Source organism: Meles meles, chromosome 5, assembly GCF_922984935.1.
Source record: "Meles meles chromosome 5, mMelMel3.1 paternal haplotype, whole genome shotgun sequence".
In the NCBI taxonomy this organism is placed as follows: Eukaryota; Metazoa; Chordata; class Mammalia; order Carnivora; family Mustelidae; genus Meles; species Meles meles.
In genome coordinates, this window is record NC_060070.1 from 21,402,771 (window position 1) to 21,427,807 (window position 25,037).

General features: G+C 47.2%; 1 protein-coding gene and 2 long non-coding RNA genes across 8 annotated transcripts in view; 2 read left to right on the top strand and 1 right to left on the bottom strand.

Annotated features, from left to right (window-relative positions):
* The window catches only part of FYN (FYN proto-oncogene, Src family tyrosine kinase), a 212,155-nt gene extending 194,188 nt beyond the window's left edge, over positions 1 to 17,967 (top strand). For all 6 annotated transcript variants that reach the window (XM_046004797.1, XM_046004796.1, XM_046004793.1 and 3 more), the window contains 2 exons: positions 5,034 to 5,165; positions 16,459 to 17,967. In XM_046004797.1, coding sequence (XP_045860753.1) covers positions 5,034 to 5,165; positions 16,459 to 16,667 — 341 coding nt within the window. In that variant the 3' untranslated portion in view covers positions 16,668 to 17,967. The remainder of the gene's footprint in view (positions 1 to 5,033; positions 5,166 to 16,458) is intronic.
* LOC123941512 lies at positions 5,808 to 6,940 on the top strand. Its single transcript, XR_006818301.1, has 2 exons — positions 5,808 to 6,474; positions 6,589 to 6,940. It is a non-coding gene; the product is annotated as an uncharacterized LOC123941512 (long non-coding RNA).
* On the bottom strand, positions 12,045 to 16,579 carry LOC123941511. The gene is made up of 3 exons (XR_006818300.1): positions 16,444 to 16,579; positions 15,031 to 15,132; positions 12,045 to 14,132 (listed from the first exon to the last, which is right to left on the bottom strand). It is a non-coding gene; the product is annotated as an uncharacterized LOC123941511 (long non-coding RNA).
* Positions 17,968 to 25,037: the final 7,070 nt, after the last annotated feature.

A 25,037-nucleotide genomic window follows, 5' to 3' on the forward strand; every position in this document is an offset into this window, starting at 1 on the left:
TGTTAACCTTATCCTACCAGAGAAAGATCGGGACCTAGGGGTGGGGGGGGGGCGTGAGTGCTTGGCATCCAGTTACCAGTTACCAGTTATCCAGTTACTGTTTCATCTCGTTCTATTCAGAAAAGGATTTTCCACTTTGTTTTGCTGTGAATACTCCCCAGGCCTCTGGCCACCTAGTCTTTCTGCTGAGATAAGCCCCCCAGCTGCAGCTCCAGGGATCTAGGGCCCCCCGCTCCTCACCGAGCAAAGTCTGGGGCTCCTTCCACCTCAGATTCACTCCACACCTCATTTGACAGTAAGAACACAGGGTTTTCCCAGTGTTTCTAAGTGGCATGAGTGACAGATGTTCTTCGACTGCAGTCGGCACTGCTAGGAGCCTTAGAAGGGCATCCAGATGGTGGCAGACAGTGACACTGGTCACTGAGGACAAGGAGAGGACCTGCCGGAGAGCAGGGAACTAGTAACAAGCCTCCTGAGGGGCTGTGGTGGTTCCGCCTGGAAGGGCGAAGCAGCTGTCCAGTTGCTCTGTCATTCAGCACAGCTTTCTCCAGTTTCTTCTGTGCACCAGGCCCGGGTCTCCATACTGGAGATAAGGTGGCTGTCCAGAAAGACACGCTCCTGCCCTCGAGGACAGTCTCTGTCTCTTGAGAGAGGCGTGCTTCAGACGACTGATGTATTCATCTGCCCTTGAGTAGTAGTGGCCACAAAGAACCAGAGGCTCTGGGGGCATAGGGCTAGGGACAAGCCCCGGTCCTAGTGATCAAGCGAAGTCTCCCTGTGCTTATAATGTTTAGGCTAAGAGCAAAGGAGCAGGAGTTAGCGGTGGGGTAGGGACTTCAGCAAAGGGAACAGCCTGTCCTATGGCCCTGCAGCAGGTAGGAACAATCCAGAAGGGCAATGGGATGGGGGGGCGGCAGTAACAGGAAGCGGCTGGAGCCGTAGGGAGGAGGGACCAGACTGTGCGCGTGGGCTCAGCCGGAAGGCCCTTGCAGGAGGGCAGGCAGAGGACAGGCGAGTAAGGACTGGATTGAGGACAGTGAAGATACCCAGACACATTCACGGCAAGTGGACTCAGCCTGGACGGAGATAAAGCAGCGGGAGCCAAAGACATCATAGGGAAGTTGGACTCAGCTCCTTCCCTGGCAGGCCGTGCACTGCCTCGTGAGGGCTGGGGATGGGCAGTTAGACCCAGCACCCAGATAAGGAGGATTCTCGGCATTCTGGTCGCGTCAGCTGGGCAGTTTACAAGGCAACAAACGGTGAGAAAGAAGCAGAATTCTAAAGAAGGTAAATTTCGGATGTTGTATCTGTGAGGCCCTTTGAGGCCTCCCAGCAGAGACAGAGAGCAGAGACTCGATTATACAGATCAGGAATTCAGGAGGGAGGGCCCATCGGGTGACCAAACGCAGGTGACATGGGAGTCAGGAGAGCCGATGGAGCCAAGAGAGGGAGTACCCTCCCCTGTCGTCACACAGAGCTCATGACAACTGAGTTCACTTCTCAACGGAATCTAGAGAAACACAATGGAGATGTCGGTGACGGATTATTATTTAAAACACCGGCATGTTTACTCTCTACAGAAAATGGCTCGGCCTTGGTCTTGCTGGCCCTCACTAGGATTACAGGAAGGTAAATGATGCAAGTCCAGATGGTGATTCAGGGACTGGGTCTCCGTGACAGCACCGAGTCAGGCTTTCTGCAAGGCCTTTCCCCTGGCAAGTCCAAAATCTGCAGACGCTGCCTGGAAAACAGTGGAAAGAGCTTTCAAGTCCGCGCATTAAATGCATATGTATCATGTACGGCCTCTGACTGTTGGCCTCAAAGAACCCTGAACTATCAAAGTAACTTAGTCAGAAATCAATACTAGAGTTATTTTTTGGGCCATCCAAACATGGAACAAGTTCAGTGAGTTCCTGTGTCCTCCAAAGCCCATGACACCAGTAACACAGATGATCCTACCTGCAGATAATCTGTGTTTGGCTACGTTTCCCCTGACAAGATGCAAAGGAGGGGAAATGGTGATGGCCTCTGAATCCTGTTCCCAAACCAGAGAATTTTAAGAATTGTGAATCGGCTGGTTACACAGTAGGGCCAAGTTCATTGTAGTAGAGGCCTTTGGACCCTGTCTCCTTTCCTCTAAGAATCCATACTGCCTAGGAGACAACTTTGATCCTGACTTTCACTGCCTGTCATGACAACTTTAAAAAAACATGAGGGGGCAGAACTTTATTTTCAAAGGAAAGGCAGTGTTTACACCCAGGAGATCCTTCCTTCCAGGTTTCTGAGCTGTCTTGACTTCACTGGAGGCAAGAACCTGCACAGTCCCCCGCAGGGGCGCCTGTGTGGATGTGTAGGTGGTATTCCGGACAGCCCCAGGGATGCTGTTCTCATAGACTGGGGTTTGCAGTGTGCAACCTGCCCGGCCCTGGACAGAGTCCCCACTGCCCACCCCCCCACTCCACCCTCCACCCCCGCCACAAACCATTTGGCTCTGCATCTGTACCCCCAGGAGGCAGGAAACCAAGGCAAGGGGAAGTAGAGGTAATGAGATGAGCAAGAGGACATCCATCAGTTCTTTTGTTGAAACCGTACTTAATGATTAACAGATTATCGCTGCTGTAATTTATTAACCTTTTTTCTGCTGTGAGAAGGAAAATATGAGTTATCTTTAGAGAAGTTTCTTTTGTCAACAGCGGCTGCTGTTTTAAGGCTGAAAAGAAGTAGGAGAAATTGGACAAAGGCATTCTTTCTTTTTCACCAAAAAGCAGTATGTTGCTTATTTTAGAAAGAAAACTAATGCAAAATAAATTTATTTATGAAAGCCCCTGCTAATAAGTCTCCAAGCACATATCCTCAAATGGTTTCCTATCATAGATCTTTTACAGCCTTCATCTGAATGTATTTGTTAGAGGTTTACATATTAGAATTCTTGTTGCAGATGATGTAATGAGAAAACGATAAAGCTGACTAGCACAACCGGCCGAGGTATTGACATTTGTTTGGGATTTTGTTAACCTCAGATTATGAAGTCTTCTTCTCTCAGAAAATCCAAAATGACTTTATCCAAATTTTGAAGTTTCCTTTCAGAAGCAAGCGCGCGCGTGCACACACACACACACACACACACACACACACACACACACATACACACACACCCCTTCATGAACATTGAGTGATTCCAAAGCGGGAAGAAAGGCTCCTTTTGGTCATCATTTTATTTACAGGATTTGTGTCTGCACAGGGGAGAAAAGAAAGTTCTTTTTGCTTTCGAGATGGACATAGATTTCCAAGCCATTTGGCTCAAGAGATAGTTTAAATAGGAATGAATTTAATATACCTTTAATTCTCTGAAATAAGAGAACTCCAGCTGAGGTCTGGTCCAGGGCAAAATCTGTTCTCGGCACTGAAGAAAATCTATCACATTAATCCCAGCGGCTCAGAGTCCAAAGCTGCGTGAACAGAATGCTCGAGGGTAGGTTCACACAGCAGAACGCTTTGAAAGAAACTTTAAAAAACAAAACGACTGTTCGGAGAATACTAGGCCTTGTGTGGAATCATGCAGCACTTAAGAAAAGATAGAAATAATTATGCTTGAGAAACACAGCTAATTAAAAATAACTCTGCGCATACAAGGAAAAGAAAACTGTAGAATAACTTCTCTGCTCCAGTGTAAATGTGAGATGCCACATCATGAAATAGTAGGATTTTTTCAATTTCATTTCACACTGGCATAAAAGAGATGGAGAGGAAAATTATATTGCCAGAAAATGCCAGGGTAGATTTGCTAAAGACATTATCATGTACTGTGTTTAAAACACAAATCTAATTGCTGTAATTTATCATACCTCTCGTTATTAAAACCGTGCTAATTTAAAGATTTTAATTATTTGCCACTTTTGCATATTGTGACTTTTCGTAGAAGATACTACAAAAAATTCTGATTCTGTCATCCTTTGTATGATTTTTTTTTAGGAGGTCCTAAGAAAATTAACATGCTTTAAATATATAATTGTGTTTACATCAGTAATAAAAATTCCTTGTATTTTTCTTTTAGTTTGTTCAGTGAAATTTCTGGAACTGCTTTATAATCGCTGAGCTTCATATATGAGCGCACAGGCTGCTGAAATCAATTTTAATTCCCTGTACACACATCTAGCCTTATAAAGAGCAGGGTGGACGCCACCCTCCCTTTTGGATTAGAGAGAGGATTCTTTTAATGATCTGAGAAGTTTCAAAGAAAAGATTCTACTGACTTGGCCATGAATTTGTTGCTTCGTCTTGAGAAATCAGACTCATAAGATAGTCACTGAAGCAAGACTGCTCTTTCAAACAGTACGCTCTCTGACCAATAGCAGAAAGGTAGGCAGGTAAGCAAGGGATCATAGAGTACAGAAGAAGAAGCTGTCCCAGGAGTAAAGATGGCCACTATCAGTGATGAGGGAAAAGGTAGAGGGAAGTAGCCAGAGGCGAAATCATTTCTCTGCCATGAGTTTTGAAGGCCTTGGGAAATAGAGCCCATTTCTACAAAATACATGGGCTACCGCAAGTTGTCTTCCCTTTGGGAGAAGCATGGTAGTTGGATATGGTTTCTGTGTACCTCATAAAAGCACACTGTGGCCTTCTCTACCAAAGAATTCATGAGAGGAGCATTATGATTTAATTCTCTATGAATTAATTAGAATATTATATCATTTCAAAGCAAAAGAAAAACCATGTAAAATTAGTTTCCTAAATCACAAGTCAGCCCCACAACCAGACCAGTCCTGTGACATTCAGGGTGGTCCTTGATTCAGATTCTAGAAGCCAGAACTTTAAGGGGCTTTGAACACCAACCTTTTGACGGGAAAAATAAAATTAGATGAGCTCGCTTAAGGCACCAGAACCAAGACTAGACCCCACAGCTGCTCGACTGAAGCCCATTCTTGTTTGCAGCCTTCCCCACCTCCTTTGCGAACTTCCTAGCGCTCCTCCCCCGGCCCCATACCCCGGACCATGCTCTCTGGCTGCCGAGTTACCACGTGTTCTTTTTGCAGGTGCAAAGTTCCCCATTAAGTGGACAGCCCCCGAAGCAGCCCTGTATGGGAGGTTCACAATCAAGTCTGACGTGTGGTCTTTTGGAATCTTACTCACAGAGCTGGTCACCAAAGGAAGAGTGCCATACCCAGGTAAGAGCGGGACCTAGCCAAGGCGGGCCTCACATTGGAGGCTCTCTTCACACTTTGCCTTCCAAGCCCCACCCTCAACTTTCTGCCCAACATGAGTTTGAGGAACATGGACAGGGATTTAGCCAGGGAAAAGCAGAACTGGGAGCCCTGCGGGCATCACGGAGACAAGCAGCTGCCGCGCGTGGGGTGCCGGGATTCGTGCAAACAGCGGCTAGCACAAGGGCTGCAGCCCACCCCAGTTCGTGGAGCCTGTGCTCTCTGGGTAGGGGCGTGCAGCTCTGGCTCCAGGAGGGACAAGGGTTCTGGCCCGGTTTCACCCAAAGAGAATTTGCAGACCCTTGCAGGGAAGAGAAGGAGAAAAGCCCCCACTGCTTTTTGATTACACTGTAGCATTGACCCATGGAGTGAACTTGGCAGGAAAATGCCAGGACCTGCCCTCTCTGCAGGCCCCAGCCCCAGACAGCCAGACAGAGCAGAGGCACTTGCGAAACATGGTTTCAAGGCCGCGTGCTGTCCATCCAAGCAGTCGAAATACGCCCTACGAAAGCAAGTGTAAAGTAAAGAAATCGGAGAGTCTTGGGCTCTGGAAATTTTCTGGACTGTCAGATTCATGCTTCTCAAAGAAACCACAGATTTAGATGATCCCCCTTAACTTCATTAATTTCAGCAGATGCTGATGCAAAGGACACTTGTGCCATTTCACCTCCACGCTTTAGTGATTATATTATAGCACGTGGGTGATCTGCTTTCTGAAATGTTAAGGACATATTTTTCAGTTACTATTGAGTGAAGAAAGAACGTAGCTCCTCCTCACTCCCTGCCTAAGAAAGGAGCTTAAAAAAAAAAAAAAAGATAGTGGAGATTAATGAGGAACTGATGTCTCTTGCAAATCCTGGGTTTGTAATTCTATCTTTGCAGGCAGAGGAGACAGCGAGGGCAGATTAATGTGTAATCCCTTTGTTCGTTTTTTATGATTATTTCTGGCCATCTTTGGAGAATGCAGAGAGGGAGAGGGGATCTTTTTTCAGGTTGGCGTGGCCTTGAGACTCCTAGGAGAGCCAGCTTGGCACCGAGACAAAATGAACAAAATTCCCTGTCCCTGAAGCGCCAGCACGGGGCGCTTGGCGATGCGGGTGGAAGCCAGTTTTATTGATGGGCTGGCGGCGGCTGGTCCCCGCATGCACGGGTGGGCAAACGCGCCGCGAGCAGCCAGCAAGCATGGCAGGAAGGACTGCCCCCGAGGGGTATGGAGAGCAGCGTGGGCATTTTTGAGTGGCTTCTTTAGGGGGAAATAAATGCAGGTCTGGGGGTTTTAAAGACATGAAGGCACTTTTTTTTTTTTTGCTGGATTTTGAACAAATTTCTTCCTGGATCCTCCAGGTTTACAGTCAGCCGGTGTGTGGAATGCCACGGAGGGGAAAAGGTTAATGTTGTTTTGTGTTTCTGCAAAGGCTACCCTTTCAGTGACACAAAGCCACTTTTTGTTTGTCAGGGTTGCACACAGAAACCAAGACAAAGGGGCAGGGGCTGGACCCCAGAGAAGGCAGGCAGGTGTGTGCTTCTGAGGGAGAGGCTTTGCCCAAGTTTGGATTTAGCATAAGGAAAATGGCCTCATTTTATAACTCAGACTAAGATTCATTTAGCTCAGTGTCCGTGAGCGTGAACTGTGCCGGGCATTTTGCTCTACCTGGGAAGTAAGTACAAATAAGACATTCACACTCTGAGGAAACAGATTAAAAGCTTCCTGGAGCTAGGCACTGTTTTGGTTGCTGGGGATACAGGACAATGAGCAAATAAATTTAGTTCCTGCACTCGTGGGATTTACAGTCACATAGATAAAATATGCATCAGGTCCAGGAAGAAATCAGTGTTTTCTGATACTTATTTATTATCAGAGGGAATCATCCTCATGGGATGAATTACTTCAATTTACCCTCTGTGGGCCTCGAATCTTAATTCTGATAATGGGGTCAGGGACACATGATTCGGGTGTCTGCAGAGGGGCCTTTCCCTCAGAGTCTTGTGAGGGGCAAAGGAGTTTGCAGTAAGAACTGAGTCCACTGGATTGGGGGAGTCACATACTCAGAGCAGCTGCCGACGTGCCAGGGGTGGGCTGGGAAAGACGCCCTGCTCCTCTGAGGTAGCAGGGTGGGTTGTGTCTGGGAGGCTTCATGGAAAGGGCAAGCAGGGTTTCTTCCACAAGTCAAGGAAGAGGGAAGAAGGTCCTGGATACAGATTGGCATATGGGAAGGCACCAAGGCCTTGGAGGGCAGAGCTCATTCAAGGAGCTGCAGGAGAAGGTGCAGCTTGAGGGTGGCGGCGTGAAGCCTGGATGTGCAGCTGGAAAGGCTGGCCAGAGCCCGTCGTTGTCGTGGGGGCCTCATACCCTGCCACAGGGAGGCTCTGGGGCCAGGAGGGTCCGCAGTAGAGGGCAGGGCGGTGGGGGGTGGGGGTGGGCTGTGTCAGTGGGCGAGCGACATGAGCTGTGTCTTAGCCACAAACAGCCAGCAGCCACAGAAAATTGTTCCCAGGCCTGTTCCTTGCCATGGGGGCTTCTTGTTTTTGTTTTTTAACATAGTTATAATCCTATTTAATTGGACTTCTGGATCTTACAGCAAAGTCTTCTTGAGGGAGAGGCTTTTACAGAAGAATTCCAATTATAGGACTATTACCTTAATGAAGGATAACAGTTCCTGAGGCACAATGTCATTAAGCTTCATCCAGACGTCACTGTGAAAGGAAGGACCTTCCCCTCTGCATTCTCACTGCTGGTGTGGCCCAGTCAGTGTGTGCCCAGGCATTGCTTTTCTGCCACGCCAGATCCTTGTGTCTGTTGGGGGAACTCTGGGATGGACTCCCAGTCCCCGCCCATCATGCCTTCCGTCCTGACATCTCCATGCAAAAATTTCTCAGTTGGCTATTTTTAAGTAATTCGTTTTTCAAGAACAGTAGGTGGCGGTATTTTTCTGAATTCTTTCATACCTGAGCATGACCTTGTTACCTTCAAAGGGAGGAAAGGGCCTTTGGCTGGTAGATGAGGATGGAGGTCAAGGGAAGGGAGGTGACTTATCCACAGGTTCGCAAAGCTTTCCCGGCATTTCTGCCCAGCATGACAGTAGTTCCAGAAGTAAGAATCAGAGAAGGAGCGTAGAGTGGAGTATGTGATGTGGGGCCACGCGAGAGGAGCAATGAAACGTGGGCCGGCTGGCTGGTTTGTTAGCGAGTTCTGTAAAAGGAATGGATTAAAAGGAAGGGAAGAAGGACAATCTCAAATGGAATGACAGCCTTAGAGCCAAAGAAAAAAGTATTGAAATGTGACGCTGAGATTAACAGAGAGGTAGCGGAAAGGAGTTGCGCACACTCCACCCACCCAGACAAAGGTTGCTTCCAAGGCGTGTCACAGAGATGCACACAGTTCCAGAGAACAGCTCTGCTCTATGGATTCCCCGGGAGCAGCCGCACTCGAACACATTCTAGGCCTTGCTTTTCCGTGAGCTGAGGTGCAGAACCATCCTTTGCATCGAGATCAGACTGGATTTTGTAGTGAGGGGACTGCTGAATGTGAGAAATGACGACACTTCCATGAAAGGAGTTTTCTGGGGTTGGTGCATGCAGTCAGAGTTAGGCACCTTCAAACCCCCTCCCTCACATTCTTCTTTTCCTCTCTGCCTCCACTGCCCTGTGTCAGGCCATCCACTCTGCAGTGACCTCTTCTGGGGACTTCCTGCCCCCTCACCCATTCTTTCCCTGTCACCACCAGGGTTGCTATCCCAGAAAACAGAGACCCAGCTATCTTGCTCTCCTGGTTAAAAGCGTCTGTGGCTTCCCTTCTCCTTCCAGATAAACTCCAGAAGCCTTAAGTTTGCATGGCCCTTAATAACTCTCTCCGTGAGGGGGGCAGGGGGGGAGGGACACCGTGAGTCATTCCACAAATATTTATTGAGCACCTGCCTTGTGCGCTGAACCAGCAGACAAAAACTTGCGCCCTCATGAGCGTTTACTCTTCTTGTAAGAGACAGACAATAAACAAAGATAATAAGCAAACTCTATTCTGTATTGGCTGGTGGTAACAGGCTGGGAGAAGAGTAAAACTGGGAAGGGGATGGAAAGTGGTAAGGGAGGGCCTCACTGGGAGGGTGGAGGAAGGCTGGCCCTGAAAACAGCAGGGAGGCCAGTGTGGGTGGAGCAGAGGGAACAGGAGGTCTGAGAGGCCCCGGGGAGATCAGATAGGGCCTTCCTAGGTCATTGTGAGGACTTTGGTTTTCGTTGTTAGTGAGATGGAGAGTCCCTCAGGGGCTTGAGTAGGAGAGCGACATGGACATGACCTGACGTGGTTTCTCTCTTGCCACCCCCAGCCCTCACACCGAGCTGTCCCTCTGATGTGAGTCGCTCTTCTCGGCTTCACTGTCTGCCTCAGAATCCTGCAAAACCCAACCCAGACATCACCTCCTTTGTGTAGCTTTCTTCATGTCCATACCAAAGGACTTGCCCTGTCTGCCTGCTCCCACGACACACGGTGCATCTCTATTAAAGCCACCATCCCTGTGTCTGGAATTCACAGCAGCTCTGAGGGGACAGGAGCTCCTTTCGATATTCCCAGTGCCCAGCAGTGTCTGCCCCGTAGTAGACTTTCAAGAAGTGTAAGCACATGGTTGGATGGATGGATGGTCAGGATAGAAAAAAAAAAGATGATGCCTATGAGGTTTTAAAACAAGATTTTTTTTTAGTTTGACTGATAACTTGCAAAGCCTTTTAACTCTATTCCATCATCTCCACACATAAATACAGCATGTATCCTCCCAGCCACGAGATAGCCTCTGTCCTCAGAGTTGTTCTGGGAAATTGACACTGTGGTTGGTTGAAACACCGTGTTCCAGTACCATTCTAGGCCGACTGTCCTGGCCATTCCGTGCCCTGGCTCGCAGCTGAAAACCTGCTTTGTGAATGTGGCAGGATCTAGCAAGCAGGAGCCTTCTCTTAAGCACCTCACTTTTATCCATGCATTTGGAGCACTTTGAAATCTTTTAGTAAGTAACAGCTGCCTGGCTTTTGTGACTATATCCCATCACCTGACAGTGACTGGAAGAGACCAGGGAAATTAGTGAAGCTAGAAGCCACCTTCCTTAGGGAATTAGAAGTCCCTCCCTTCTCCTCCCTCTGCCCCACTCAGATGCCCTACAGCCCTGAATCGTAGACCTAGATTCCTCTGTGTTCAGCCGCCCATTGTCCATCCCCGGCAGTCTTAGTACTCCTGCTATGCTCAGTGTGCCGACAGATCAGATTTTTCCTGGGTTAGGGAAAGATTAGACTCTCCAGCCAGGAAAATGGGAAGCAGAATGGAACCTCTACCCTCAGCCAAGGGTGCTTTGTCCCCTGCCCTCCCTGCCCCTGTCCATAGCCCCCAGGGCTTCTCCTTTCAGCTCCCGGGTTCCCCCAGAGCAGGAAGCCTGCCTGGAGTGCCCAGGGGTCACGCTGCCACCTTTCCCTACAAGGTTTCTCTTGGCCAGTGTGGCTGGTGAGAGGTGAAAGCAGGAGAGGAGAAGACACATGGAGAGGGCAGCCAGAGAGGAACTTTCCACTATACTGAGTCCTGCGTTCTGCTGCCGTTCGTTCTCAGCTCGGTGTTTCCACGGCCTTCCCGGTGGACACCCTCATGCTCTCCCTCACTTCTCCTTTTCTGAGACAAGGGAGTTCTTCATAATACTGCATGACCAGCTTCAAGTGACCTTTCTGTATGATGGCCCCTGAGTCACAGTCATTTCTGTATTTATTCATATGGTGGGCATAATAAAAACAGCTGCCCCGAGGTTAGCTGGTCAAATGAGGCCAGAGAAAGAGAACTGGACATTAGTGGGTCTTCTCCAAGTCACTCCTTTATTTTTGCCTGCACTCTTTGATCGGTATCTATCCGCCCTAAATTTGTACTTTGATCCTTCACCAGACCTAATGTGCCACCTCCTGACTGTCGCCTCGTAAGCCTGCTAGAGAACACGTGATGGTCTGCAGCACAGGGCCGCACTGAGCAAGCGCCGTCAGCCCAGCCCTCCTTCCCCTGGTGTTAGCCTGGCGCTGCCCAACAGACAGACCCAGACGGTGCTTTTCACAGGGTTTATGCAGAGAAGAAGGGGGAGCCCCTGACGAAAGCCTGATGCACAATAGAGCTTAATTTCCTTTGAACGGAAAGCTCGGTTTGCAAAAGGAATCTCAACGTCTGAGAACCTCCCATCATTCCCATTGTGAAAGGGCTCAGTTTTCCCATGGCGCAGAAATCCACGTTCTTGCAACCCACGGTCACATCCAGATGCAGACTTGATCCGCTACCAGTGAAAATGCCTGATGGCACAGAGCCGGCCCCTCCGGGATCCTTATTAGGAAGCGGCACACATGGGAAGCTGTAAGGCCAAACCCTCCTCTTTCACAGAAAAACAGTTTCGTTGGGTTTGTTTTTTAAACCGCTGAAAGCACAGTGACTGTGGAGGCATTTTGTTGACAAATGAAGAAACTGAGGCCAGGGCGGCTGAGTCATCAGTGAGCGGTGCGGAGTGGGACGTAGTGGAGTGGCTCTGCTAGGGGAAATGGCTTTCTTTCCCTTCTGCAAACAATCTGACAGAAGAGAGGGAGGGAGGCTCTGTGGACTTCGTAGGTGGCTGGAAGGACAGGGATGGGACAACCTAAAAGAAGGAGAGGGGGAGGGGCGCCTGGGTGGCTCAGTGGGTTAAAGCCTTCTGCCTTCAGCTCAGGTCATGATCCCAGCGTCCTGGGATCAAGCCCCACGTCCTGGGATCGAGCCCCACATCGGGCTCTCTGCTCCGCAGGGAGCCTGCTTCTTCCTCTCTCTCCCTGCCTGCCTCTCTGACTAGTTGCAATCTCTATCAAATAAATAAATAAAAATTAAAAAAAAAAAAAAGAAGGGGAGGGGGAAAGACAACAGACTCACGTGAAAACCGACATGGTGGGCAGCCGCGTGTGGTGAACGTCGGACGCTTGACCCTAATTCAGAAACCACGAGGAAACCAGCAAAATGATTTAGAAAGGATAGTGCGGCCCTAACGACAGGAAGGGAGGGCAGTCCCTTGGCTGGAGAGTCTCAGCTACAGGGCCTTGGGCAGACGGACTGGCAGTGATGCTCTCTCTCTGCAACCATGTTTGAAAGCCAGAAATCCATGGCGACAGGAGGCCATGTGGAGGATCTAGGCAAAAGGAATTGGAAAGCAAACCCTAGCACAGCAGGCCCCACGGGTTTTCTGTGGCCTGAGGACCAGTGAGTTGCGCCCTGTGGCAGTGACCCATGGATATGGCCCATTTTCCAGATCTAGTGAGAGGGCAGAGAGCCAGGGGCTGCACGTTGGGGATGAAAAAGGACAGGGTTGGGGCGGCACAGGCCGCCAAGCCCCCCACCCCATAACCCCGGTCCTCCTCCAAGGTGGAGGTTGGGAACCAGGGCCTACATCCAACTGTGCTTCATGACTGTGACACTCTTGGTAGCACTGCAGGGAGAGCCCCTCCTGCTGACAAATGGTCTCTAGTGAAGCTCCTGCTAGGAAACCTGGAGGCCCAAACTGTTGATGACAGTGTTTCCCTAAAACGTGCCCATAGGCCATGTTCTCAAGCTTCGGCCTTTTCTGTTTCTCTGTTAGCATTACCCCCTGTGAAAAGAGAGAAAAAGGAAAAATGTTCCCAAGTGCCCTCCTCCCTCCCTGTCTGCTTCCTTGATAGGAAGTATGGTAACGAGATTCCTGTCTGGCAGCCCCATGTCCCTCCAGACTCCCCTCTGAGCACCCCGCACTCAGGCTCACGTGGAGCCCCTCCTTGGTCCCCGGCCTTCACCTCCCACGTACTAGGTAAAGCCAGCATCTTGGGAAAAGTGGCTAAAAGAGGGGAACAAGTTATTTTGGTAACAAAAATATGAAACCATCTAAAAAGGAAAATGAAATAAGCTCATCTTTATAGGAATGTATAGAGTAAAGCCCGTTTTTGCTAAAAAAAAAAATTCTTGGAATTTATCAAATTTGGATTTATCAAAATTCTTATAGCTGAGAATACTATTTCTTTAAAGAAGAACACAATCCACTTAATCTGGCTGTTGTTTATAGAGTTAAAACCAAGCTAAGTGAACCTTGCTCAGAGGGCATATCCTGCCCGCGCAGGGTGGGGAAGGTGCCATCCACGCTCTGCCATGCGGGCTCTGGCTTAGGACGGCAGGGAGAGAACTGACCCCACTCACACCATCAATGCCAGCCGAACGTGCACTCTTTTCCCACTTTTCTGGCAAAGCTGTCATTGGTATGTTTCGGTTTGGCTCAGGGTGTGGAATTGGTTACATATGGTCCCCATGCCTTGAGAAGTCTGTAGAGAGAAGGCATGAGAAGAGAAGGAAGAGGAGAAGCAGGAGGAAAGTCAGGCAGGAGAGGAGGCGGAGCGAGACAGTAGTGGGCCTGTGACTGATGGTGTGGGCCTGCTGGCGCCTACGTGACTCCCCTGGCTACGTCCGCCCAGGAAGCAGGCTGTCTCGGGGGATGCTACACGATAGGGTCAAGTTGCTCTATCTGCTGGGTCTGGGACTTGGGCAGAGCGCTGGAAAAATAGGCCTGACCCAAGTGGCCAATTAAACTTTCCATTGGCAGAGATTGAACGAAGAGTTGAAAAAAAATACATGAAATCTTTCCATTTGAGTAGTTTGTTTTTTAATGAAATGAAACATTTACTGACATAAGCTCCTCGGAGCAATAGGAGAACGCTTAATTAAACTCTATGGTGCCGTTTTGGACAGTCTCAATGCCAGAATAAAGCATTAGAAGGCGTTTGGAGCCCGGGGGTAGAGTGGAGGGGAGGTGAAACCCCTTCCAGAAGAGCCTTCCAAGGTTCAGACCTTCTGCCCTTCTTTCCTCCCAGTTCCTACAGACTCCTGGCAGGGGTGGGAGTTCTACAGGTTCGGGTAGCATGGCTTCCGAGATACGAAACCAAGACCTGTAGTCAAACACAAAGCAAAGGCTTTAGAGAGTGCCGTTCCTCATACGTGAGGACGCTGGCTTCCTAACCTTTCTGGGCGAGCTGGAATGTGGTCGCTGCCATCACTCAGGCCAGAGCCTCCCAGCCAAAACTCCTGGGCCCGGATGTACCCGAGAATCAGACTTTTTAAAAAGAACATCCATACTGTGCATAGACCAGGTAACATCCTCAAGAGTCTGAGGCCACACTCCATATTCAAATAAGACATTATCACTTCTATAGCAGTATGTATGAATACATAAAAGCAGTAAACAGCCTTGGGTTATATGGCTAAATGAGGTCAGTTCAGACCTGTTTTGCTGCCAGGTGAGTTACCAGAACTTTGTGTTTCCAGAGCCTGTTGGGTTTCGGGATGGTGGATAAGGAAACACTGGTCCCTGTCCCTTACCCAGTTTGTCCAGAGCACCACAGGACATTCTGCTAGCAGCAGCACGTTGCTTGCTCCCAGCTTGCTCCCAGCTCCCCGCCCCAACCGAGTTTTCAAAATGAGTCTTCCGCAGTTGGAGGAGGATTTCAGCTAATTAGCCTCAGAGCTGACCCAACACCCAACTGCACAGGGCACCTGAAGTCAGACAAAGCGTGGAGGCAGGGGGCCCATGCTGGTTCACTAAAGCCCTCTCACTAAACTAAGGGTCACTCCCAAAACGTGAGCAAGGTTCTGTTGGAATAATCACATCGAAGGCCAACTTCAACACAGCAGGAATAATGATACATGGATTTTATCACAAGACGTTACAGTGGCAGAGAATAAAAAAACATCCCAAAAAGGCTCATATAGACATGTGACTGACAGCCTGGGAGCCGGGGTAAACCCAGTTCCAAAAGTAACAGCAAAACAAAGAGAATGGCAACAGACCCCAAAAGTCAGGATGGGGTTGTGCTCTGGGCCCAGTTCCTCCAGAGTTGAAGGGAGCTGCTGCGTGCAGATGCCGTGGTCTTCTGCTGACATCCCTGAGACCTGGGGGAAGACATCTATCTAGGTTTCTGTATGGCTTGAAACCAGGTTCTTGATTTTGTAAATAAACCAGGCAAGAAGTTGGGGAGGATTCCAGATTACAAGCCTGGAGCTAAGGAGCAGCCAAAACATACAAGTGCTTGGCGGGCGGTGGCAGAAGGCAACGGGGCAGGAAAAGGAAGGAGAAGTAGAGACGAGTGTCTGGCAGTGATTGGGAGAGGGGTCAGGACATTCACCTCACCCCACCTATGGTATTTCCTGCCCTGTCAGGAAGGCCAGCATGCAGGGAGGCTGCCTTCTCCCCGAGAGGTCTCCTGTTTGTGTGGGGGCAGCCTGAGGTTTCAACATGAGGCAGCTCCCCCGGAGGGTCACAAAGGTTTCAAATGATAAATGGCCTGTCCAAGGTCATCAGTAAACACGGGCCCTGGAGGCGCCCTGTCTCCCCATCAAAGTCACCAAATCCCGGGGCACCTCGGGGTCACTGGGCCAGACGGTGCCCAGCCATGGGGACACAATGGCAGATCTCAGCTGGTGGGGTAGAAGCTGGCCCGGGTAGAAGCCAAACAAATTTATGAAGTTCAAAGATGGAGTTCATAGATGCTATAAACACGGGATAGTGTATTTTTCATTCCATGGATTTCTTTTCTTTTTATTTATTTATTTATTTTTGTCTACCTCATTCATAGTTTTTGATTGGTTTACTTGAACTGTAATTTACATACAACAGAATTCAACCATTTTAAGAACACTGCGTTTTGACAAGCAGAAACGGCCCCACCACCACACGCGGGATACAGAACAGAAGCTGGCAGATTACCTTGCGTGGGCCAAATCCAACTCCCACCTGTTTTTGTTTTGTATATTTTTTAAGGGTTATTCAAAATAATACTATGCGACAGAGATCATAGGCAGCCCACAAAGCCTCAAATATTTGCTATCTGACCTTTTACAGCAGAGACTGCTGACCCCTGACCCTCGGCAGGCACTCCCCTCCCCTTGCCCCTGGCCACGATTCATCTGCTTTCTGTCACTGTAGCTTTGCTTTTTCTAGAACTTCACAGTCCGTTGCCTTTTGTGTCTGGCTCCTTTCGGGGACGACGCTTTCAAGATTCATCACCCAGCTTTCCGCATGCAGCCGCGGCGCAGTCCCGGCTCCTTTCTGAGCGGGGAGTGGGGGTGGGGGGGGCGGCGCGCCATAAAAGGCCGGACTACACCCCCCGGCCCAGTCCCCGGGCGAGGCGGGAAGCTCCCCACCCCCTCGCGATGCGCAGGCTCAGAGCGGAGGAGAGGGGCGCGGCGGGGCGGCGCATTCACGGCCTTGTCTTGCAGGCATGAACAACCGGGAGGTGCTGGAGCAGGTGGAGCGCGGCTACCGGATGCCCTGCCCGCAGGACTGCCCCATCTCTCTCCACGAGCTCATGATCCACTGCTGGAAAAAGGACCCTGAAGAGCGGCCCACCTTCGAGTACTTGCAGGGCTTCCTGGAAGACTACTTCACCGCCACCGAGCCCCAGTACCAGCCCGGTGAAAACCTGTGAGGCCGGGGTCCGCAGAGAGAGGCCTTCTCGGCGAGGCTTCCCGCCCCTTCCCCATTAGCTTTCAGTTCCGTAGCCAGCTGCGCGAGCAGTGCGAGCCGTCCCGGATCAGATTGCATGTGACTCTGAAGCTGACGAACTTCCATGGCCCTCATTAATGACACTTGCCCCCAAATCCGAACCTCCTCTGTGAAGCATACGAGACAGAACCTTGTTATTTCTCAGACTTTTGGAAAATGCATTGTATCGATGTGATGTAAAAGGCCAAACCTCTGTTCAATGTAAATAGTTACTCCAGTGCCAACGACCCTAGTGCTTTCCTTTTTTTAAAATGCAAATCCTATGTGATTTTAACTGTCTTCACCTGATTCAACTAAAAAAAAAAAGTATTATTTTCCAAAAGTGGCCTCTTTGTCTAAAACAATAAAATTTTTTTTCATGTTTTAACAAAAACCAATCAGGACAGGTGTTTGTTTTTTTTTTCTTTTTTATAATATGAATATATATCATATATATGTCCCTGTACATACACCATGTGGGTGCTAACGTGGAGACCATGGCCCACCTGGGCCATAAAGCCTCGGGACCCAGAGTGAGGATTTTACTGCCAAATCAGCATAAAAGCACTGGTATCGTTCTGCAAACCAGTGGCCTCCTTTTTGGCTTTTGCAAAGCATGATCCTTTTTTTTCTTTTTTCTTTCTTTCTTTCTTTTCTTTTTTTTTTTTTAATTTGGATTGCACTTTTTTGGTTAATGATTGTACCTGTAGATGCTGTTCCTTTGACTCTTTCCAAGCAGCCCCAGAGCTGAATTCACAAGTTCTGTTTCCAGTATATGCTTTGTCTTAACTGCGATCTGTTCTCGAAGCCTAAAAGCATATTGAAGCAAGCAAATGGCCAATAACTACCAGGGGAACTGAAAGATGGATACCACACATACTTCTTGTATAAAAATATGAATGCTGAAATGTTTCAAACTTTTTTTATTTAATAAACCTTGTAACCACATTTAAATGGTCTAAAACCCATAGCATTAGAATCATGGCGACCTGCTAAACTTTCTCATGCAACTAAAACTTCTGAGGGTGGGGGTTGGACATTTCCCATTGTAAAATAAGTGTTTTAAACGTTCTGTACTGCTAATGAAATGACTTTCTCTATGTCCAAGAAGTCTCCAGTGGAATAACTATGCACTACTTTACATTTCATGGGGATGCACCAAAAAAAAGAAAAGAAAAGAAAAAAAATTACATTTTTAGTTGCTGTTTGTACCAACCTTGAATTACATGTTTAACAACAACAAATCAAAAAGCCTATTTCTATTAAGTTTTTAATACTGGGTAGCGACTCTGAAATCTTAATTCCTTTTTTGTTATGATTTATTTGTGAGTTTACATTTTTAAATTGTTTAACTTTCTTAATTTAGTAATTAAAAAGAGAGCATTTTACATTTGAATTTTATTTTTGCTCATTTGTTTAAAGCATGGAAGATACTCTAGTAATGACATATCTGTCCCACACCGGGTGATAAGGAGTTCTCTGGTCCGTTTAACCATTGTACAGTGACTTCCAAGTGACAGAAACATTCAGAACACTGGGAGTGGGTTCTTCCCCCTAGAAAGGCTGGACCATTGTTGAGCTATTTCAGAGGATTATTAACGCAAGCTTAAGCGTACTTTCACGTTTTAATCTACCAGACATCATCTCTAACTAGAATGTTCTATATTCTACCTGTAGGAGAAAGACAATTACAAGAAGAATCTTTATTGCCCTAGAGTCAGTGTATGTATTTCTTGTGATCCTTTACCTCTGTCAGCAGGGAAACAACCGCGTGTGGTAGGAGGGGCAGTGGGTAGACTGCACTATCTGTCCAGGTGCCTGGCTCTGCACTCATTCAGCTGTGGGACCCTCAGCAGCCATCTGGCACCTCTGTTTTGGGTCCCGTCTGTAGAGATGAGGGGATTGGATGAGATTTGCTGTAGGTTCCTACAGATCTAAGATCCTATAATTCTGAGATCATTGCTGTTATGTGGAGTTATATAAGCAAGAGAGTTTTCTTGCCAAATAACCTTTATATTTAGAAAGGGTTTCCAACATTTAAAAAAAAAATGGTTGAAACAAAGGAATTTTCTGGTTAACCAAGTCTTTCTGGTATTGTTTTTGGTATTAATGAATTGCTAAATTGATAAAAATAAAAAATCAAACATCTTCAACAATTACTATCATATTAGTGGGCAATTTACTAACATGTTCTAGGTATTTTTAAAGATAACTTTGTTTTTCATCTTCACATTCCACTAGGTTGGATAATTTGCAAATATTCTCCAGAGGATTGTTATTTATGTTTCGGTCATTCAAAAAAAAAAAAGTGACAACCTGCTTTAAACAGAGATTCTTTTTTTTTTTTTTAAAGATTATTTATTTATTTATTTGACAGAGAGAGAGATCACAAATAGATAGAGAGGCAGGCAGAGAGAGAGAGAGGGAAGCAGGCTCCCTGCTGAGCAGAGAGCCCGATGCGGGACCCGATCGCAGGACCCCGAGATCGTGACCTGAGCCGAAGGCAGCGGCTTAACCCACTGAGCCACCCAGGCGCCCCTAAACAGAGATTCTTTAAGACAAAATTTGGTTTCTTCAAACCAAAGTGTAGCCTTTAACACATCAATTGAGTTTGTTGTGGATTTTCTCCTATGAAGCAGAACCAAGGATTTGGGTTAACTCGAGGGCAATCTGACAAAATGCTCTTAAATTTGGTGGGGCTGTAGGATGAGTAGCTACAGATACAGAGACATCAGAGACGTTTTCAGGGTTTTCTTCCAGAAGCTACTGTGCTGCCCAGAGATATTCCTGAGGTAGACCAGGCGAATGAAACCACCTGCGGGGCTTCCCAACACCTCCAAGAAGCCTCCCTCCCCCGCCCAGGCTGTAGAAGTGTGGAGTGAGGAAACTGAATTCACTGACCAGAAAGATGTCTGGCTAAGAAAGAAAAACACGAGCATCCCTCAGATATAGTGCAAGTTCCAACCCAGACCGCCTCAGTAAAGCAAGTCAAATGGAGGCTTTGGTTTCCCAGTGCATAGAAGAGTGATGTTTACACGATACGGTAGTTTAGTAAGTGTGTGTGCAAGAGCATGTCTTTAAAAAGAAAAAAAAATGCTCGCTTCGGCAGCACATATACTAAAATTTAAAAAAAAATAAATGAACTTAATTTTAAAATATTACTTAAAAATCCTGATTCGCATCTGAGCTCTCAGTGAGCTGTAATAACTGACCACGGCTCATCAACAAATAAAATAACGAGGAAGGATGAAATATCGCGAGAATTAGACGGAGCCCCGCGGAGTGAGCCCCAGCGGTTGGAACCTTGGCGCTGAGAGACTTGCTGGACGCGGGCACGCCACAAGCCTTCCACGTGTGAGAAACACGGTATTGGCGAAGCACCGTATAACGAGGTATGGCTGTGACCTTGGCCGCAAGTGATGGTGAGATGTTTTTTGTCTTTGGGAGCCTAGTCAGTACTGTCTCTGCTGCCTTAGGAGAGCGGGCTTCCGGCAGTGCTGCACTGCAGAGGGGGACTTCTTCATACACTCCTTCTTCTTATCTTCTCAAAACCGAATAATAGAGCGACTGGAGAAGGCCACTTGACAAAGCTCAGACGCTGAAAATGTGAACACGACGGGCCTTCACCCACGCTCACGGCAGCTCACGATCTCCCAGGCGCTTCGTCCCTGGTGCCTTGATGGGCTGGGAGGACCCGCGAGCCGGGAGGGGCTGTGGGGCCTCCCGTGGGTTCGGGCCCCCGGGTGTAGACCGAGCTAATGATGCATTTATTTGACTCTGACTCAGTCGTGGCAAAGAAAGGTGTATGGGGAGCCAGGCAGCTCCCCCGGAAAAATGAAGGCTATTCGTAAACCCTCAAATACAGCCACACTACTGAAGGTTTTCTGACAGGTGCCAGAGGGTGTTTACCCGCCTGGAGAAAGACAGGAATCCTCCTGTGGCTACATCTTGGCACCAGAGGATTTTTCTAGTAGCGTTGGAGCTGCAGAATTTTTATCTGAAATTTCCTCCGGGACCTGAAGAATGTATACTGCACTAATTGGAATGGTTCTTTCAGGAGTCTTGAAAGAAGGTGAGGTTTTCAGCGGTGTGCGGAGGGGAGCTACAAGGGAGCCTACCTCCGGAGGGATGTCATCTGTCCCTGTGTCAGTGCTCAGGACAAGGGAGCCTCTCTTGACAGAAGAGGCATTTCCTAACAAGTTATATTTGGATAAAATGGTGTTTGGTCCGTTTGTTCCTGAATGTAGTATAATAGGTTTAGATGGCTTTTGTTGGCTTTTTTTATCACTAGATACTGTGCTGTGGGGATTCAGTTAGGCTGCCCAAAATATTTGCTGGAAGGAAGAAAGGGGGGGGGGGCAAAAAGAGGGGGAAAAAAAGAAGGAAAGAAAAAAAATAATCTGGGGGTAGGGAGAAGGGAGCTCAAAAATATCTTATTCTAAAAATGAGACTGGGGTACAGATTTGAGTACCAGTAATGTATGTTTCTTTAATTCTCAAAAATAGGTGACAACTACAGAAAAGAAAAATAATGAAAAATTAGTATCTTTAATATCTTTGAAATCTCAAATAGACCTTCATAATGTATCTATACCTATCTTCCCAAAAACCTTTCATAATGAGTTCCTAAATCATGCCTCATTCTTTTCCAACATGCAAAATATCCAGAATCCCATGGGGGCAGGGGGGACATGCCTTTATTTTCAACATTCTAAGGACTGAAAATAAAAATAAGCCTTTTCCCAGCTTGGCAGGGACTAGTCCAAGGAGAATGTGATCAGCGACAAATGACTACTCCTCCAGCAGCCAGAACACTGTGCTCTCTTTCGGAATAACTACTACTCCTTGTAATACTGTGTTTAATAATATGACTCTTCTTTTAATGCATCTTTCCTGCCGGACTATGAGTTCCTTGGGCACAGTAACTGCCTAACTGGTTCACCAGTCTTGCTCCCCACACCAAGAGCAATGATGAGCTGCTGGTAGACATTGGATGGATGGATGGATGGATGGATGGATGGATGGATGGATGGATGGTGGCTGAATGGATGATAGCCACCCAGGGGGTATGATTGACCTGCAAATGATGCACTGACCTAGGCCAGTGCCAAGCACGCTGAGATTTACTGTGAGCTGCTCCATGTACTCGCCCTGCCCCCTTGCAAATGTGTGGTCGCCAGTCCTCAGTATGTGATTTAAAGACCCAGTCTGGAGCCTGAAGGGAACCCCATTAGTGCTTCCCAAATCTTTGCCCAGAACTCACCCCAACACTAATGGGAATAAACTTGTCTGCCCTGGGACATGGGGCCTTTGAGGTCTCATTCTAATTTTGTACTTTCATGAAAATTTGATACTCTCCCTAGGATATCCCATTTTTTATCTTCACATAAAATTATTTTCCCAGACCTTCAGATTGTGCATTGTTAAGCAGACCACAGCTTATAGGATTCCTGGCACACTCCTGCGTGACCCAGGGAGGACGTGCATCCTGCTTGAGAATCACAGCATGAAGATATTGTCCATAAAATATTACTATTAACCTAAAAAGAATGTATTTGGGAGAGGTGCAATTAACCCCTTTAAAATGGATTCTCTTATCTGATTCCCTTTTTTCAGGAAAGCACAGCCCTCTGACTGAGAATGGGACAGAAGACAGGAGGGTCTGATAGTGGGAAGAAGGAAACCATCCAGAGCCACCCAGAAGTCAAAGTCTGGTCGGGTCAACCTGCTGGCCCAAGATGGCAGCCATTGGGAGTAAATAGGATGGAGACATTGGATAAGGAGGAAGAAACAGAACTGGGATGAGAGGAGTCCTCTGCCAAGGCTGTTCAAGGTAGTGGGATAATGGTAGATAGGACTATGGGTATATATAAGGACTCAACATTCATTCCTTCTCCATACAGTTGTTGAGTGCTTATTATGGGCCAGCCCTTGTCCTAGCACTAGAAAGTCAGAAAGATAATGATCCCAGTCCAGCGAGAGTGGACACCCATAGCCCATAGAAGATTGTTGTAATAAGCGCTCCACAGGGCGCCTCTGTGACTCAATTGGTAGAGCACGTGACTCTTTTTTTTTCCTAAAGATTTTAATATTTTTTTTAAATATTTTATTTATTTATTTGACAGAGAGGTCACAAGTAGACAGAGAGGCAGGCAGAGAGAGAGGGAGAAACAGGCTCCCCACTGAGCAGAGAGCCCGATGCGGGGCTCGATCCCAGGACCCTGAGATCATGACCTGAGCCGAAGGCAGAGGCCTAAACTACTGAACCACCCAGATGCCCCAGATTTTATTATTTTTAACTAATCTCTACACCCAAACTTATAACCCTGAGGTCCAAAGTCATGCACTCAACTGACTGAGCCAGCGAGGTGCCCCTAGAGCATGAGACTCTTGGTCTCAGTATTGTGAGTTCAAGCCCCACATTGAGGGTAGAGTTTACTTTAAAAAAAAAAAAAAAAAAAAAAAAAAAAATATATATATATATATATATATATATATAGTCTGCTAGATGATAGCAAAGGGTGATAGCAAAAGATGAAAGCTGTCTGGCCCAGAATGAGGAGTGCAGGAAAGGCTTCCTGGAGGAGGTGATGCCTGAACTCCATCTTAAAGGACAAGTAGAAATAGATTATGTACTGTTTAATGGTGTTTTCTGCATTTAGATGTGTTTCCTTCTAATTCCCAACCCCCGCGAGGGACTGGCATATGTTTTAAATATAGAAGGCGCTCAGCAAATGCATCTAAATGAAGAAAAAAAAAACCAAAAAAAAAAAAAAAAAACTAAGTCAATCTCTCTCTCTCTCACACTCTCTCACACACACACACACACACACACACAACACAACCATATAGGTGCATTAGTTACTCTGATCACTGAGCAGCTAACAAAGAGGATGGTAGATAATATCATAAAAGAAGAGAGAAAGGTTTTAGGCAGGTCGTTGGTTTTAGTGTCCCAGCGGGAATGGTACAGTAGTTTGATATCTATTTACAGAGTATGAGAATAAAAAAGTGAAGGTGAAGAGACTTGTCATAGCTCCTCCCCACTCTCTTAACAGCAATGAGCAGGGTGGAGGGGCTAGTCTCCCCTTCGTGAACTCTTTGCCATTCTTCCCTGTCCTCCCCTTCACTAGGCCGTTTTGCCTGAATCCCGACGCAGCACATACACTCACGAAAGAAGATTCATAGGGCAGTTGCAGGATGTCCTCTGGTTGTTTTGTTTTGGAATTTTTTCCCTCTGGTTAATTATCAAGTGCTTGCAGTGTAGTAATCAATGAGTAGCTAATTAGAAACAGGAGAGAATGAAATGGTTATTAGGCAGATAGTGTTTTTAATGAAAACCGTACATGTAATCCTGTGGGGAAATATTACCAAATCGCAAGAGGGTTCATCTTCTTTTTTTATTATTATTTATTTATTTATTTATTTTGGTGGGTCTTTATAAAAGGATTAATTTAAAACTACTCACAAACTAAACCCAGGTATGTGAATCCTTTTGCTCTTAGAGGCTTCCCGAGGGGCGAGCCCCAGAACACACCAGGAGACAGAGGCTCTGGAGATGGCCCCTGAGCCCAAACCACCCTAACAGAGCCTGGAGCCAGGAAGGTCTGCCCCTTCCCAGAGAACAGCGAGGAAATGGTAAGGAAATGGCAGCAGTTGCCTCGAGAATTAGGGAATGAATAACAATGCTTTCTGGTAAATTAACCATATTACATTGTGCACAGTAAAGTGATGGAAAAACCCTGTTAAAAAATTGAATAATAATTTGCCCACATCATTTATGGAAAATGCATAATTTTCCTACTTCAGTGGACTTTAGTTTGATTTAAAATATGAACAGCTCCCGCACTGTTCAGCAGAGCGTAATTTGCGAGGTAATTGGGAAGGGGAGAGGAATCAGACAGTAATCAGCGCAATCCTGCGTGAGCCACATCACCTCCCTCCTTTCACCTGCAAATTCCAGAAAATATTTGTTTATATGTTCCTGAAGGTCTGGAAGGGAGAGCATGGGGCATTAATCATTGTCAGAGCGATCACTAAACCACAGCCTCACCACGCTTCAGAGGGGAAGAGGTGCTTCTCTCGAGTCAGTGTTTTTCTGTTCTAATTCGAGGAAGCACTTGGTTTTTAATAGTAGAGAAAATGGAAATGTAGCAAAGCTATACTTAAAACAGCAAGCCAAGAACAAAAGCAACATGCACGCAGCCAGAGGAAACCTTGCAAGATAAACAGATAAAACAAAAAGCCGTGCTTGGCTGGGATTCTGCTTCAGAGTCAAATGCAGAATGGAGAACATTGTTCCAGCTGTAAAGATT